At 34.9% G+C, this 15,625-nt stretch overlaps 1 protein-coding gene across 13 annotated transcripts in view; it reads left to right on the top strand.

Moving 5' to 3' along the window:
- LOC110830769 (uncharacterized) overlaps nucleotides 1-14,198 on the top strand; it is a 1,002,197-nt gene extending 987,999 nt beyond the window's left edge. For 12 of the 13 annotated variants that reach the window (XM_087348624.1, XM_087348625.1, XM_087348627.1 and 9 more), the window contains one exon: nucleotides 1,251-14,198. In XM_087348624.1, coding sequence (XP_087204750.1) covers nucleotides 1,251-1,413 — 163 coding nt within the window. In that variant the 3' untranslated portion in view covers nucleotides 1,414-14,198. The remainder of the gene's footprint in view (nucleotides 1-1,250) is intronic. The other variant, XM_087348634.1, reaches the window with a different exon arrangement.
- The last annotated feature ends 1,427 nt before the right edge of the window (nucleotides 14,199-15,625 follow it).

The following is a 15,625-nucleotide window of genomic DNA, read 5'->3' as shown; positions in this document are numbered from 1 at the left end:
CTGTCCCATTGATTATTCTGGTTGTTCTGCCTGCAAGGAAATGCCCACCCTGTGTGAGTGAAGGCTTCAACCCCTCAGCTGTATGCACTGTGGTTGTGCAGACGAGACTTGTCACAGCCTTCCAGGTCATTCCACCCATTCCACTTACTCAGTAAGCCCTTGTGTTGATTTGTGAGCAGTATAACATTATTGTTTGTCATATCCTAAATACTTTTAAATGCAAGAGATGGAAGAATATTTTATAAAGTTATTACATGTTGTCTCTCTTAACCTGGACTTTCACTGCCATTATCCTGCAGTCCAATTTGATGTCAGTTGTTAGTCTGGCATTGTGCTGATTGGTACCTGGTGAACTGTGACGCATGTCATACTTACAGTAATTTCAGTATTTTTCATAGTGAGAATATCATCATTATATTAATTTAAATTATATATGAAAACAGAAGAAGGACTTGATGTGAACATGGATAAATATGGTAATCCTACATATGAGAGACAACATGAAGATGAAGGGAAGGCAGAGAAGAATATTAAAACATGCTAAAAGATGTACACTGGCCACTTATAAGTCTGAATGCAGCACTGGTGTACAATATCTGTAAATCTCATGTGCAGTGCAATTTCTGTCCCTAAGATACTGATAAATTCCAGAGTGATAGAAAAACTGATGATTCTTTCCAAGCACATTAGCATAGTAGCAACATGCCTGACTTGTATCTGGGAGTCATCCACATCAAATCTTGGCAGTGGAACTGACACATGATACATGTTAAATTAACATTGTTTCATGGTATTAATCAATTTGTCCTGGAGAATGCCAGGAATAGTGCCTTTAAAAAGGCTATGACTTCTGTCTTTCCCACCTTCAACACTGTTAATCATGTTCTCATCATACTTAATGCTGTACAACCTCTCCAGTTGAAACAATATCATTAAATAATCTATGAATCAATTACAGTCAGTCAAAGTTCCCTCATCTTAATGCTGACTGTGGAACATTTTATTGTTTATTGATCTGTATATTACTGTTCAGTTAAGACCTTACAGTTACTGGATTGATGAACTAATTTATGTATTATTTGTAATATTGATGTATTTTTAATTGTACATCATGCCAGCTTCTGTGCAGGGACAAACCTCATGTCATTCTTAATGAGAAATGTTTTTAGAGTTAAACATGATTAGTGTCTTAAAACAATGATGCAACATGGTCATAAAACTAATGTTTTGGATGCATTTTGTAATTTCAGAGTTTTTAATAAAGTGAAAAGTCGTAGTGCTCATATGAAGTCACACCGCCCTCCAGATGCTGAACCAAAGAAAGCAAAGCTGGATCCTCACAAGATGGAAGCTGCAGAGCAAACTCTAGGACGAGCCATGGGTGTGAGTACAACCATTGGTCGACATACCTGAGCACTTTCTTCCAGTTATCATCTCTTACCTGTCGTAGTGCTGTAGGTTGATATAACCTAAACTGTGCCATGGGTGATACAGCAGGCTGTAAAGCTGAAGATGTGCCATAAAATGACACAGTTTGTGCCAGAGGAATAAAAACATTTTAAAATCACATTCATTGCCATGAAAATGGCTGAAATTCATCCAGCATAAACAGTTTATGATGCCAGTATGCATATTTGGAGCAACGACATCTACTGGCATGCTAGGTGTAGGAGGTTTTTTAGTAAAGGTTGGTGAAATATAATTTATAATTCCAAATGGCACTTGCATCATATTATCAGAAAGATTGCACCTCAAACTGTGTGTGTTTCTTTTTTTAATTGTGCTCAATGAAATATAGCCTCTCTACTTTTATCAGTCATCTTCCTATTCTTCTGTACATCTTCATCAATTTAATTTCCATTCTTCAACTTAAAATTAATATGGTACAAGTTTTCTTGCCAGAATATGACAGACTTCCTGTTTTGAACAGTTTGGCCCTTTATGTGTATATGTTCTATCAAAGTGTTAGCCAGCAGCTTCTCAAGACAAATAACAAAGGGTGAAGTGGAGTGATTCTCTGAACATGTCTACTATATAGACTCTCAAACAGGAGAGAGGAACAGAGTCTGCTGTATACTGCAGACATAATCTCTGCCAGAATCTCTTTGCAAGGCGCAACAAAGCCCTGATTGACAGTATTATCTTTCAAACAGATGTGTAGAATAGTGTTTGGTTCTAATCCACATGTTTTGCTGTCTTGGTTTTTTAAAATAATTATTTCTAGCTACAGTTTTTGTATAAAGCCGTTATGTTGTTAGCTATATACATTTAGACTATGATTGCATATGTATACACATAATACATTTTTGTTATACCAATACCAAAGTGCGGAGTGTACTAAGTATAGTGTAAAGTAAAGTGCCTTGTGACTGGGTAAAATTTGAATGTTACCCAGATCCAAACTGCTACTCAAATATGAGTTGGGTCATGTCAAGTTGAGGTGAAATGATGGAATGATTGGCGCAGCAGCAGACAGACAAGGTGCAAGGAAGCAATACATTACACACAGGGTAGGGTCAATATAATGTTTTCATAAAACAGCATTACTATGATGAGTGCATGTTGTTGATAATAGAACTTATTTCATGCATATGGAGAAAGTTTAGATTGAGAGTAAATTTGAAAAGCTGAACACAATTTTTCAGTATCTAAAAGTTTATATCTTCATACCAGTGTTTTCCAAAGTCTGTGACTATGATTGTACTACTTTATTCTGTGAAATTATGAACTCTTTCAGTCCTGTGATGCCTCAGCACATCACTAGTTGCATCATATATCATCTAAATTTTTTTACAGATGTGTGTTTGGTCTGAAGTACATGTTTTCATTGTCATTAGGTAACAAAAGCATGTGTATTTCTGCTATGAGGACGTTTTATTTCTATGTAAATAGTATATCATGAGTTCAGCTTAATTGTGTGTGGTTATGTTCTAGGGGATAATGGGATTATCAACTGCCAGTGCTGTTAGAGGTTATATTGTTGGAGTTTGTTCTGTCTTTAAAATAGCCCATTTATGAGAATAAGCACAACAGATTTTAAATTTAAAATCTAATGACATTAAATAATTGTTTTAACACAAAATACTCCATATGTTGGAAATCACTTATCTGGTTTTTTAAAAGATTTATTTGCTATTTTCCCATACTATAATAACCAGTGTATTGTTTTGTTTCATACATTTAAAATTAATACCATTTAAAATGTACACTTTCAGTACATTTAACAAGACATACATAATTGAAGGTGTTTCCACGTTAAACATAAACAGTTTCTCACTAACAGTGCTTCTAACAAATTATTTCCAGTTCATCATTTATGATCAACAAGTCTTAAACGAGAAATCTGTGTTATAAAACTGACAGATAAACATCACTGCCATAATATGGGGTGATTATCAGCAATTTAGATAGCATTTTTATTTTTCATTTTGCTGGATGAATGCAGTACAATATTATGGCTACCCCTGCAAGGTTTTAATTGAGGCTTGGAGAAAACATTCTATTTTCTCTTTTATATGTTTATTTAATATTTGAATGGCTGTCACTTTTCACCCCATTGTGTGCATATGTGTGCATGCACACGTGAATATGTGCTTGTGCATGCATGGCCATGGCAGAGTAGTTAAAGATGAGTAAGTCCACCAACTGTCCACTTCTTGTTAAATTGAGCATCGATCCTCTTTGTTAAGTCATTTGAATGTTAATCCTGGTTAATGTTTGTTTCAACAAATTTGCTTCACATTAATTTCTTTCACCGTTGATATCATCACCACTAATCTTGATATAATCACCACTAATCGTGCCTATGTACCATGATTTTTGTTCAGCTTTGCTTTCTTGAAAATTGATGACTAACTGAAATGAACTACAACCCAGTCATTGTCTTTTAAAACATTCCCTTTCATGTTTTGTACTACAACTAAAAGAGGCTCCCTGACTTCCTGTTCTCTATGTGGCTTTGATTTTGGGGCATCTTCTTCTTTTGTTGTTGCTGGAGGGTCATCTTTGTATCCATTCTCTTCTTCACTTTGTAGATGTCAATCTCTAACATTTTTTCCTACTTCAACATTGAGCCTTTTGTGGGAACTTAGCATTTGTGCTAGTATCATCATATCTGTCATCTTGTTCAAGAGTTAAGATTGCATCATCCAACAGTTTGGCATATTATACACTATCAGCATGTTTGACTGCAGGAATTCTTCATACAAATTTTTGTGAATTAAGAAGAATAATCCCACATTTGGTGAACCCTGTAAGGAGAATTACTTTTTTCATGTTATTTCATTTTTAAATTTAGCTACCTCGGTGCAAGTGGAAGGTCATCTTTTGGAATGGTAGATTGATTTCTTTCACTTCAAGACAGTTTCTCAACCAAGTTGCTTTAGTCAGTGAAGGCCACATCAACTGGCTGTGTTACATGTGTACAGTTACTCAGCAAAAATATAAATTCTATATCATGATTCTCACATATCTGAATTACCATTTCTGTAAAACAGGACCTTGACCACAAGCATAACATCATCATCTACCCAGTCTTCAAAACAGTATGAATCAAAATGGCTGTATTCTGGGTTGTTTCACCATGTAGTGTGGTAGAAGTTTACCGACGTTTCAGAGGCACCCTCTTTGGGTGTTATTTATGCTCTGGCATGAGGAAATAACGTATTTGAGCCCATTCATATTTGTGTGTCAAATTTTTTGTGAGGACTGAGCGACTCACATGATCTGGGGTTATTGTTAGAATACACATTTGCAACAGTCGAAACAAGTAATTGTTAACTCAACAATTACCTTGGATAAAATTTTTGCCATTAATCACATTTTTGTGTTTGTTATTGCTTTTGAGTAAGAATGATACACATCAAGCTTTTTAGCAATAGTTATCAATGGAGTAACCTGCTGACTTTACTTCCAATGCTGTGGCTTAAAGAACATCTTTGGAATTTCAGTGTACTCCATTGAGTACACAATTCCAATCTTGTTACCCCATGTTTTGGTAATGATTAGGAGCAACATTGGAAACCTTTAATATATAGTCCTAAAGTGGTGTATGTTAATAGCTAAATTAAAGGTATTCAACTTTTGCTAAGGTAATGTTTTGTAGAATGCAAAAACAGGTCGCCATGCAATTTGGCTTTCAGTTTAACTATTGACAGTTAATGGACCATTAGAGCTAGGAATGTTAATTTTTTCAAGGAAGTATATTGTAAAGATATCTACAAATTACATGTAAGGAGTATTTACATACATGATGAGGATTCTAAGGTTATATCTGATGAATTTTATGTAATCAGTATCTGTATGGCCAGTCACAGTGGCTGTGTTATCTGGGGTGTGGGCCTTGATCACTTAGACACTGGGATCATGGGTTTGAACCCCACTCCAGGCATGGATATTTGTCTGATCACTGTCATAGGCTGATCACTCATCCAAGGAATCCTACCAAATGTCTAAAAAAAGATTAAGAAACCTCCCATTTGTGAGGAGGCCAAGGTCCTTCAAGGCCTGTGGAGATGATGATAATAACAATAACAACAACAATGACAATAACAACAGTATCTGTATGTAACAAGTTCTTCCAAAAATATTAATGAACATAAGAATATAAAATGATTACAAAGAACAGAGAACAATCTAAAACATTTATTGACAAGGTGTCCTCAAAGAGACAATCTGCATATGTATAACTTGCAGAAATATTGCACCTAGCTGAAGGAATATGTCTTAATGCACTGCTCATGCTGAGAGTAGAAAATTGTCTTATTTGTCTTGTAGGCACATGGATACCAGCAGTGCCCATGATGGAATGGCAGTTTATTTTGCCCTTGAAAACATTAATAAGAAATTAAAGCATCGAGATGTTGTCTGGAATAAAGTGTTCTACAATTTAGACAACTCAGAATCAAATCATAATTATGTAAAACATGAAATTAAAAAAATTATAACACAGACAAATTTTCTTTGTATATTTTCTAAATATCAACAACACCCTAAAACAGCAGTAGCATTCTGTTGTCCATTTACAAATGCAAGCAATAATAGAAACATGTCATAAGTGGGATTTAACCCTATGACCACCTGTGCATGAGCCCATAACATCAGTTACACAGCACCATAGGTGACAGAGCACAAGGTAATGATTACAGCCAGAAGTAACTGGAATTTTGGCCTCTTGGATTCACTGTTCACTTTTTATCTGCACAGTACATTGAACATGCAGTAACAAACTACTAGTTTGGCAATCACTAATAAGATTTTAAATTGTTAACTCCCATCCAAGTGCTGTCTCAACATACATACAGCTGGGATCAGTTAGAATGTCAAGCTGTAAAGGATATGCATGGGATCTCTGTGTAATGTGGTATAGACACTGCAACTTTCCAATCATCTTATAATGTATATAGCTCCTGATAACTGTATAGAAAGTTGTGTACTTTTGATTGAAAAGGCAGAGCTGAGAAATACATACTGGAAATTTGACAGGAAAGTAGCAAGAAAAGTGTCAAAGTGGGCTTAGCTAGTAAAGATGATAGCCTCTTACAAACAGACAGGCAGGCCATACAGATGCATCAGATTGATGTGTGTATATGCAAGTTCTTTTACAATTGACACTGTCTAATCTCCATTTAATTTATTTTTTCTCAATGTGTGTTCTCAAATCCTCTTGCTTCATTTACCCACTTCTTAGATCTATCACATCTTTACCTTTCTGGATGATTCCCATTCCACATCTTGTTTCAGACAGTCATTAAAGATTTCCATAATCCATCAATGTTTTCCTTTAAATGGAAATGAAAATTCTGATTCATGAATTTAAATACATTTCACTAAATGTTTCTTTTATTAAACCTGTTAAAACTATATATAAATACAAACATGGTCTTATTTATTCCACCACCACAATCACCCCCTCCACCAGGCTGTATGGTAACTGTCCATCAGCTGTGCCATGTATGAGTACAAAAGCAGTGTATGAAGTGGGAGATAACATAGTGAATTTTCAGATTGTTCACACATTTCCTTCTCTGATATTACTGTTTGCTAATATCCTCCCCAGTGTTCATAAATAATTGCTAATGCAAGTAATAATCTTCATAAATAATGAGAGAATTTCACTTCCAGAAATTCTCCACCATAATCATATACAGGTATAGCTGGTTAAATTGAGTACAAGATCCACATCATCTTCACAGTTATAATAATCTAACCATTTAAATGCTGAACATTACATCACCATCACAGCAATTGAAGAATTAATCCCTCAGTAAACACAGAGTAGCTAAAAGCAGGACATGACATAATGAAAAAGGCTTTCAGTTCTAAGTTTTATGCTATTTATCTCACTGTATCCAGCAGAAAACACCAGCCCTCATTGCCACATGTCTCTAGTTAAAAACCAGCCAAATGTATAGCAGAATTTTTGGATACCTTTCCTATCTCTCGTCTCTGACAAATTCAAAATTTTGTGAATGTGACAAATTATTGGGTTTATAACTTGGACACAATCACAAATATAAAGACAAAGGGTAAGATACATGTATGATATGAAACAGCCACCCACAAACTCTTTTTGTCAAAATGCTATACAAGCGTATGCCATGATATGATGGGGTTATGTTCTTAAAAAATGTGGTTGTATTGTGAGGTAAGTTTTCCCATGGGCTTGTCTGTTATAAACTAAGATACATTCCAGAACTTGTAGAAAAATTGTTAAAGACTGCCAAAAATGCTATGTAATGATAAACATGATGGAACAATCATTAAATTTATCAAAGGCAATTAATTAATTAATAATAACCTCAGATATGTAATAATCAAATTACCCAGAAAAATAAATACAATCTTTTATAATAAAATACAGACCCAGTGAAACAAGTTGTGAGGCTTTGCAGAAGTGAATACTCATTCTTTTCATGATAGTGTTAGTTTTTCAACTTTAGAGAAAAGCTTATCTAACTTCAATTGTACAGCAGCCTTCTTCTCTTCATGCAGCACCTTATAGCATGCCAAATCTTTCTCAACATATCTGTGCACCTACAAAATCCTTTCTGCAATAGCATCTTCTTGCTCAATCATATATATAAGCTCATTCACTTCCTGCAAAAATTAAATAAGACTTTTCAATTCAGTCATCTGATTTGTCATCTTCCAGTGGTGCACTGGATTGCTGAAGTCCGATGAGGTCTTTGTTGGCCAGTGATTCCTCAGAATGAGATGCAATTCATTCATCAACATCTGTTGTGTCTGGTTCTAAATTCAATTGCCACCCCAGGTTAACAACATCATTTGTGTTCTGTTCTGGAATCTCTTCAGTATCTTGGAACATCTGTCACAATTGTGGGAAAAGTTATCTTCATGATCATGGATGCCTTAAATTCTGCCTACAAATCTCTAATGTTATTAACTCCATTCCATATGTTGTAACCCTTCCAGAATTCTGTAAGTGTTGGACCAGCTTCATTGCCTGTTGCCACAATTGCCTGGGTCTTTGTGCAACATGCACAGTTCAAGATGGTGTAACAAAACAAACTGGTAAGCCTACTCGTTTGCCCAGACCAAAATCATATGTCTTAACATAGGGACCTGCCAGGGAACATTATCAAGGCACAATGGTCATATTGGTGGGTTCGTTATATTATGGGGTGGTCAAAACCTGCGGTATGCCGGTACTAACTGATCAGTAAACTGCTTGATATGAGCAGTGAATAGTTATTTACCTGTTCATGATATTTGGTTTTTGTGGAGGTTCATTACTGAAATCACTGATTCCTATCCTGAGCCTGCCCATTCATTTCAGACCATCATAACCTAACCACTTCACTGAGAGTCATTTTAATAATACTTTAGTTCCCCAAGTGATGCATTTTTTATTTGCCCTTTCATACCTCATGTGAAGCTTGTCTCAGCCTGCTTGATTAAATTTCCCTAATAATACAACATTAACTGTACTGACTACTATGTAGTGGTCACAGTAAATAATGAAAATATGTTCAGAAATTACATACATAAACACAGGAGAATTTTATCTGTAAATATTAAGTATATGAATAATTACATGCTATGCAAGTTAAAGAAGAGTATCAGCTTGAAATATATTTTAGTTTTAGAAAACTAGTATAGCATTGTGTAAAAGGATTAAATGGGCATTAACAGGACTTGGGAAAGAATCAGAGATAATGTAACATTTCAATGGAAGAAAGTCTTTAACTGTTATAAACCAAATAAGAGTGTTAAGTCATCAGGATGGGGTCCTGTTGTTGGTTCTTGTGAATGTGGTAATGGGACTGTGCGGAACTTCATTTTTTTATAAGCAATTAATTATTTTAAAAAAATCCAATGCTGTTTTGTTTTGTGTCATCCTTAACACACTTATTAAATGTTATCAAATACAAAAGAAATGGTCTTGATATGAACCATAAATTCCACATTCTAAAACAAAATTAAGATAATGAAGTAATGGGCATCACTTCATATTTATAGATCACAGTTAGGATCTTAGATGGAATTAGCTGTCCTGAAATTTCTCATACTTTTCCACAGTCATTTCAGGGGTGCAAGGAAATTTCTCCAACATCAGCACTTATTTAAACTACATTACTTATTTTAAACCTATATATTTGATGTATATTTAACAAAATATACAAAATTGTGTCCTTGTGTAATGTAAACTTACTGGTGGACTAGCCTGAACAAAAAATATATATGCTTTGCAACTTCCAAAGGCATGAAGCAGTTTCAGAGATGGAATGTAGATGAAGAGGCAGGCAGACAGACAAGACAGAATTCCTCATGATATTTTTGTTTTGTGTGTTGCATATAAAATATCTAATAAATCAAATGTCTAAATACAAGTTTATCTGAAAAGACAATCCAACATGAAACACTTGGTAAATTCAAAAACAAAGAGAAATTATATTAATATATCATATTGCTATCCTCAGTCTGATAAATTCCTCGAGTTTATTATCTAGTTATGTGTGGGGAATAAACATTGAAGGCATTTCTCTTCGATGGTCACAGCACTGGAAACACCTTTGAATTGTATTGCAGTAGAATAGCAGCCAAATGAAAAGATTACTTGTTAGGAGGTAAGAATATTCTTCCATGTGTAGATGGTTATATAGCGTTTACTCGCAGCATCAGAAACTCTCAAATTTAAACAAATGTTGTTTTGTTTGAAAAGAAATATTGATCCCCCATGTGTACATGTGCATGTACATATATATACAGTTTGTGTATTTATATGGTGGAATACATGCACATACTGTAGGTTTAGCTTGGTACAAAAGAGATTTGTTTCCTGTTTTAAATACAGTAAAATATGTTTCCTTGGCTACAAACTTCCTTTCAGGTTTTGCTGCCAGATACTTTGCTCTGTGTTGTGATAAATACAATTTTATTGTGTCTTTTTAACTATGTACAGGTCAGCTGACAGGAGGAATGCATGTACCCCACTATAATGACAATCCTCTCTCAAGAGTAAATAAGTTTTAACTAAGAGTTTTAGTGTATGAATATGTGGTGTATGATAGTGTACATGTGAATGCCTGTGTATATAAATCTATTTAAAGAAGAGCAGGATCTATATATTTTATGTTCATTGTTGAGGCTGTATCAGTTACCTAAGTTTTCATAACTATTGTGAATCATAGCTTTTAAGAATAATAGTAATAATAACAATAAATAAATAATAATAATGATAAAAATTTCCAGGTTAGGTGAAACTGTTAATAAAATTGTTGTTAGCGGATGGATATTGTTAGTTAGATTCCTCTGTCAGTTGACTTCCTCTGGTGTTTGTTGTTATGTATCGGGTGCTAAGGTCACTTCATTGTTAAAAAAATCATTATTGTTGTGTGAATTCTTGTGTACATCAGACGTTACAATGAACTTTTTCAGTGTGATTTCAAAAAACAGAAAACAATCAAGTAATATTGCTGTGGTCTTTCAAAAAAATAATTACCTGATAATGTCAAAATAGTGTTTTAATTATACAGTAGATTTTTAACAATCAATAGTATTAATCTATTGTTCATGTGCCTGGATTTGTATCTGTGCCAACAATGACTGGAGTGTGGAAAGGGACACATGTTGCAAAATGATCTCATAATCATGATGAGCCATGACACTCGAGCAACTCTTTCCGACCGAGTTTTGTATAGTCAACCATACATTTACTCTAGTACTTAAGTTTTCTGCCAAAAAAGAGATACCCCTGTGTGCAGTGAAGATTAGGGAATAAGCATGCAATAAGCTAGCTCATTATATTGATGTACGTATTAATTCTATGGTGGCAGCATTTCTTCCTTAGAGCTGCTGTGTAATTATCCTGACCAACCCCGTCCCCTTCAGCCCAAACCCAACCCTGACCCTTGCTCATTATGGATCCCATGCTCTGCTCATTCTCCAGTATGAATGTAGGCGATGTATATCGCTTATATTTGGTAATTCTTCTTCGTTTCACACTCAACACTACAGAGCACACATTTAAGACTCAATAATTATTGTATGCCATATTACGATGTATTATAGCTCAAGATTATACATATTTTTTTGTTTAAATGCTATCTCACAATTTTCACTTCCTAGATGACAAAATTAATATTTCTGTATGTAGGATGGTGAGGCCAATACCAGAGTGTTCAACGGTACTAGTCGAAACTTTTGCTGTTAGGTTTGTACTTTGTGATCCAGACTACATGGAAGAACAAACGTGTTGTTAGAACTGTGAAGTGTCTCGTTATATATTTAACTTGTTTTCTATGATCATTGAATATAACTGACAAATGTGTACTTTCCAAATTCATATAAATTCAGTTATTGCTTTCCATTACTTCCACTTTTTTGAAAGGATGTGTATATTTTTATGCACAGTAATGTTTGTTGTTTTGAATATATGTGCTATTAATTGACTTGCAACAGGATGTTGTACTTATTACAAATTTAAATCCAAATTTTGTAACCAGATGTTTGAGCCACTATTGACTGTGCTTGGCAGATCTGACTGCATCAGCTTGCCACTCACATAATAAGAGCAGGTCTTATGTTTATCACAATTTGTGGAAGGGTGGGTACTGATTTGCACAAGTTCTTTCTCACTTGTATGGAATCTATAAAAATGTATACTTTGTTAACTGTTCAATAAAATGTATGAAGGTTTATAATATCAAAGGGCTATTATTACTTTGATTCAGAGTGAAATGTGGTAGGATCTTGATATTTACTTATATTTATGAAACAAAATTGGCAATAAACATATGTAGTGTTGTTGATTTAAGTAGGAGTTAATACCCTTTGCTATTTTCACTCTTCATATGTCTACAGTTTGTACACTTGGACTTTTTATTTTAACTTATTAGTTTTACTTTGCTACAGTAGCTTCTTAAGACATTTAATGAAGCTTTTACTGGTACAACCATACAAATTAAAATGTACTGCTTACACTTATACTTCAATAAAATATTAACAGCATATCACTCACTACACAGGTATCTTTCAGCACAAATCATACATAAAATTCTTCCTAATACAAATGCATTCATATCTTGCTGTCTTTTATCACAGAAGGATTTATAATTTTCACATGGCTGATTGCCCAAGAAAGACTTCACTACATTCAGTGACTATGAAAGCTTCAAATCTTACAGATTACATCTCATTTTATCTTCTCTCTACATCTCAAGAAGAACATATTAGTAGCACTATTTTTCTTTTAGCTTGATTGAAATTTGATTTTATATGGTGAAATTGTTGTGATGTATCAGCATACTTATTTGTGGATTCTGCTCTTAAATGCAAGCTAATGCAGTCCTAACCTTCAAGCTGTTCTTAGAGCTACATTATTACGATGTATCCAGTAAGTTCTTCCATGTCATGGAAGATGCCTTGCACAGTAGTCGAATGTAGGCCGCTGCATAGTATTCCATTATTTGGGGTCTATGTTCTACTTTCTACCAACTTTTGACTGCTGCTTAGGATGTATGAATATTGTAAAGTAGTTCAGTACATCTACAATGAGGTCAAATTAAATAAATAAGTGTTTAATTAAGATAAATCTGTGACAATGTCCAGCTACAAAGGCTTATTTGTTCCCAACATTATAAATAATCTTAACCCAAAGTATATGCTGCATGTTATACCTGTTACAATAGACTATATTTTATGAAGCTGCTCTTGAACATTTTTCACTGGGCCAAGACAAATCCATTGCTGTCCATAATAATTATTACATACCAAAGTAATGTCAAAAAGAAATTACTCCAAAACTGAGTTTCATGGTAGTATCTGTGTCATGTACTCTGAAGTAATGACAAACATATCAGTGCTTCAAGGTAAATTAGGAAGGTATAGTTCTCACTGTGGGAACAAGTTCGCCTTTGCTGCCAGAAGCTGGTTTGGAGGAGGGTGTATTATGCACATTCCACTTGTCAAAGCTCAATATATAACCTCCATGAAGCATACTCAAAGGGATTTAAAAATGTACTGTAATTTCATTATTTACAAAAGTATTGAACATCTTTAGGTTGGACTTGGAGATGATGAAATGGGTTGAAAGTCATGCAACATATTTTAAGTAAATTTTACAAATAAAATGACCCCTCCACAAGATGTATGTAACATCATAGGAAGAGGGTGGTTTAGAATTTGGTATGTCAGACCAAAGCTAATAATAAAAGAAGCCCATGTGTCTTGAAGGGAAATGATAGACAATTTGGGTAACCATGCCTTTATCACCCTCTATCTATGAAATCATTTAAGCATCACTACACAGAAGGTAAAGATGACACGAAGTGCTATATGCCACAGTACAAGACAAGTAATCAGATGTATATTATCATGATCTGTAAGCATACTTTTGTGGTGATTTCTCATTAAATGTATTTTTATCTTTGAAATATTTTATTAATCCCGTAGATAATTGTGCAGAGTGACAAATAGCCTACTCCTTTGTGAGCAGTGTTTGCGTGGACAAATTTGTACTTTAGGCAACAAGTTTTACGTGGGTTTTTCTTCCAAGAGTGTTTTATTATTGAGCTTTGTTTTTGAGAGAGATGTGGTATTTTCTTGTAGATATTAACAACTATGTATCCTGTATCCATTTACAGTGATGGACTGAGATCTATACTCCCTTTGGAAATTGAGTTTTACTATTCTACCTTTTATCAAGTGGTCAGTTGAAAATACAATTAAAAATGAAATTGTGCATTCGTTCTTATTGGTGGATGTTCCCTTCATACATTGAACAGTTCCTATTATACATCCAGGTGTACTAAGGAGATTAAGAGGTATCTCAAATATAGGAATATTTTCATTGTATGATTGGCAACATTGCTGATGCTTGTAACTGAAGGTCAGTTGGTGGCATGCTGTGAGTGTGGTTCATAGTCCATTTGTGTCAAGTGAGCAAGGTTATGGTTGCTCCAGTACAGGTTTGCACCAAGGACAAGCAATGTGATGAAGATTTCTGTCTTCTGGGTTGTTGATCTCTGAAACGTTGGTAAACATCCACCATACTACACAGCGCAACAACCCAGAAGACAGAAATCTTCAAACTCATCGCTGTGAAAACCTCAAATCACACAAAGCAATGTGATGTTTGTTTCTTGCTACCTGAAGGAGTAAAAGGGACATACATTGTTCCACATTTTTTCATTTGTGGATGTGAATTTGTGTTCAGATATGCATGAACATCACTGGTTTGGCCATTCACATGCACTTCATGGTGAAAAACAGTTATGTCCAGGTAAGGTTTGATGTTGGTACTGGTGAATATGAATATGGTTGTTTTCTGATTTGTAGCACCATGTAGTCTAGTAGACATTTGCTGTTTCAGAGGTCCTTGCTGCCTCCATCCCAGGACCTCAGAAACAATGGTGAACTTCTACCAGACCAAATGGCACTACAACCTAAAAGATAGCCATCTTAGTTCTGTCCAGATTGGGTAGGGGATTTCACGCCCCTTTCTCCCCTTCAGGGGGGGAAGAAGACACTAGCGCATTTCTTGTCCTCACTTGGCATAAACAGATTACAACTAAACCACATTCAGACCATGACACCATCTGACCTTGAGCTACAGTAATACCAAGCTTCAGCAGAGTTGCCAATCATGCAGTATAAACTTTCCAGTATTGAAGATATGTTTTGAATCTTCATTGTATAACTAATTGAAGCATATATTTCACTTTTCATGCATTTATATTTTGATTGCTAGATGATAAGACGTGACTCTTTGTCGCTGGCATGATCAGTGTGTAATATATCTCCATGTTAAGTGAATTCCTTGTCATAATAGCATGACACTCAGCTTCTGGATGCAGAAGACAGCCTCCAAAGATGGAGGGTAGTTGCAGTTATGGACAGCTGACATGTTGTGGTCCTCCAGCTTGGGTACGTTACTAAGAACCCATCACCACAAGAAGCAGCATGTTACAAAATGTTTCACATGGCTTCAGCCTCGTGGAAAATCTCTGACAAGATGTAATCAACAGAAAATGGATATGAGATTTGGTTTAAAGAAATTAAGTGTGGCACTGTAACTCAATTCACCTGGCTTACTATAGGGATAACTTGTGGGGTGTTGTGAGTTTAGTAAGAGGCAGGGAATTTCTTGACAAGCTGAGCAACT

Source organism: Zootermopsis nevadensis, unplaced genomic scaffold, assembly GCF_977971745.1.
Source record: "Zootermopsis nevadensis isolate Lab colony 2312 unplaced genomic scaffold, Znev_1.0 Znev_ptg000013l, whole genome shotgun sequence".
NCBI classification, from domain to species: domain Eukaryota; kingdom Metazoa; phylum Arthropoda; class Insecta; order Blattodea; family Termopsidae; genus Zootermopsis; species Zootermopsis nevadensis.
Note: the sequence above shows the minus strand (reverse complement) of the source record. Positions and strands in the feature narration are given on the sequence as shown.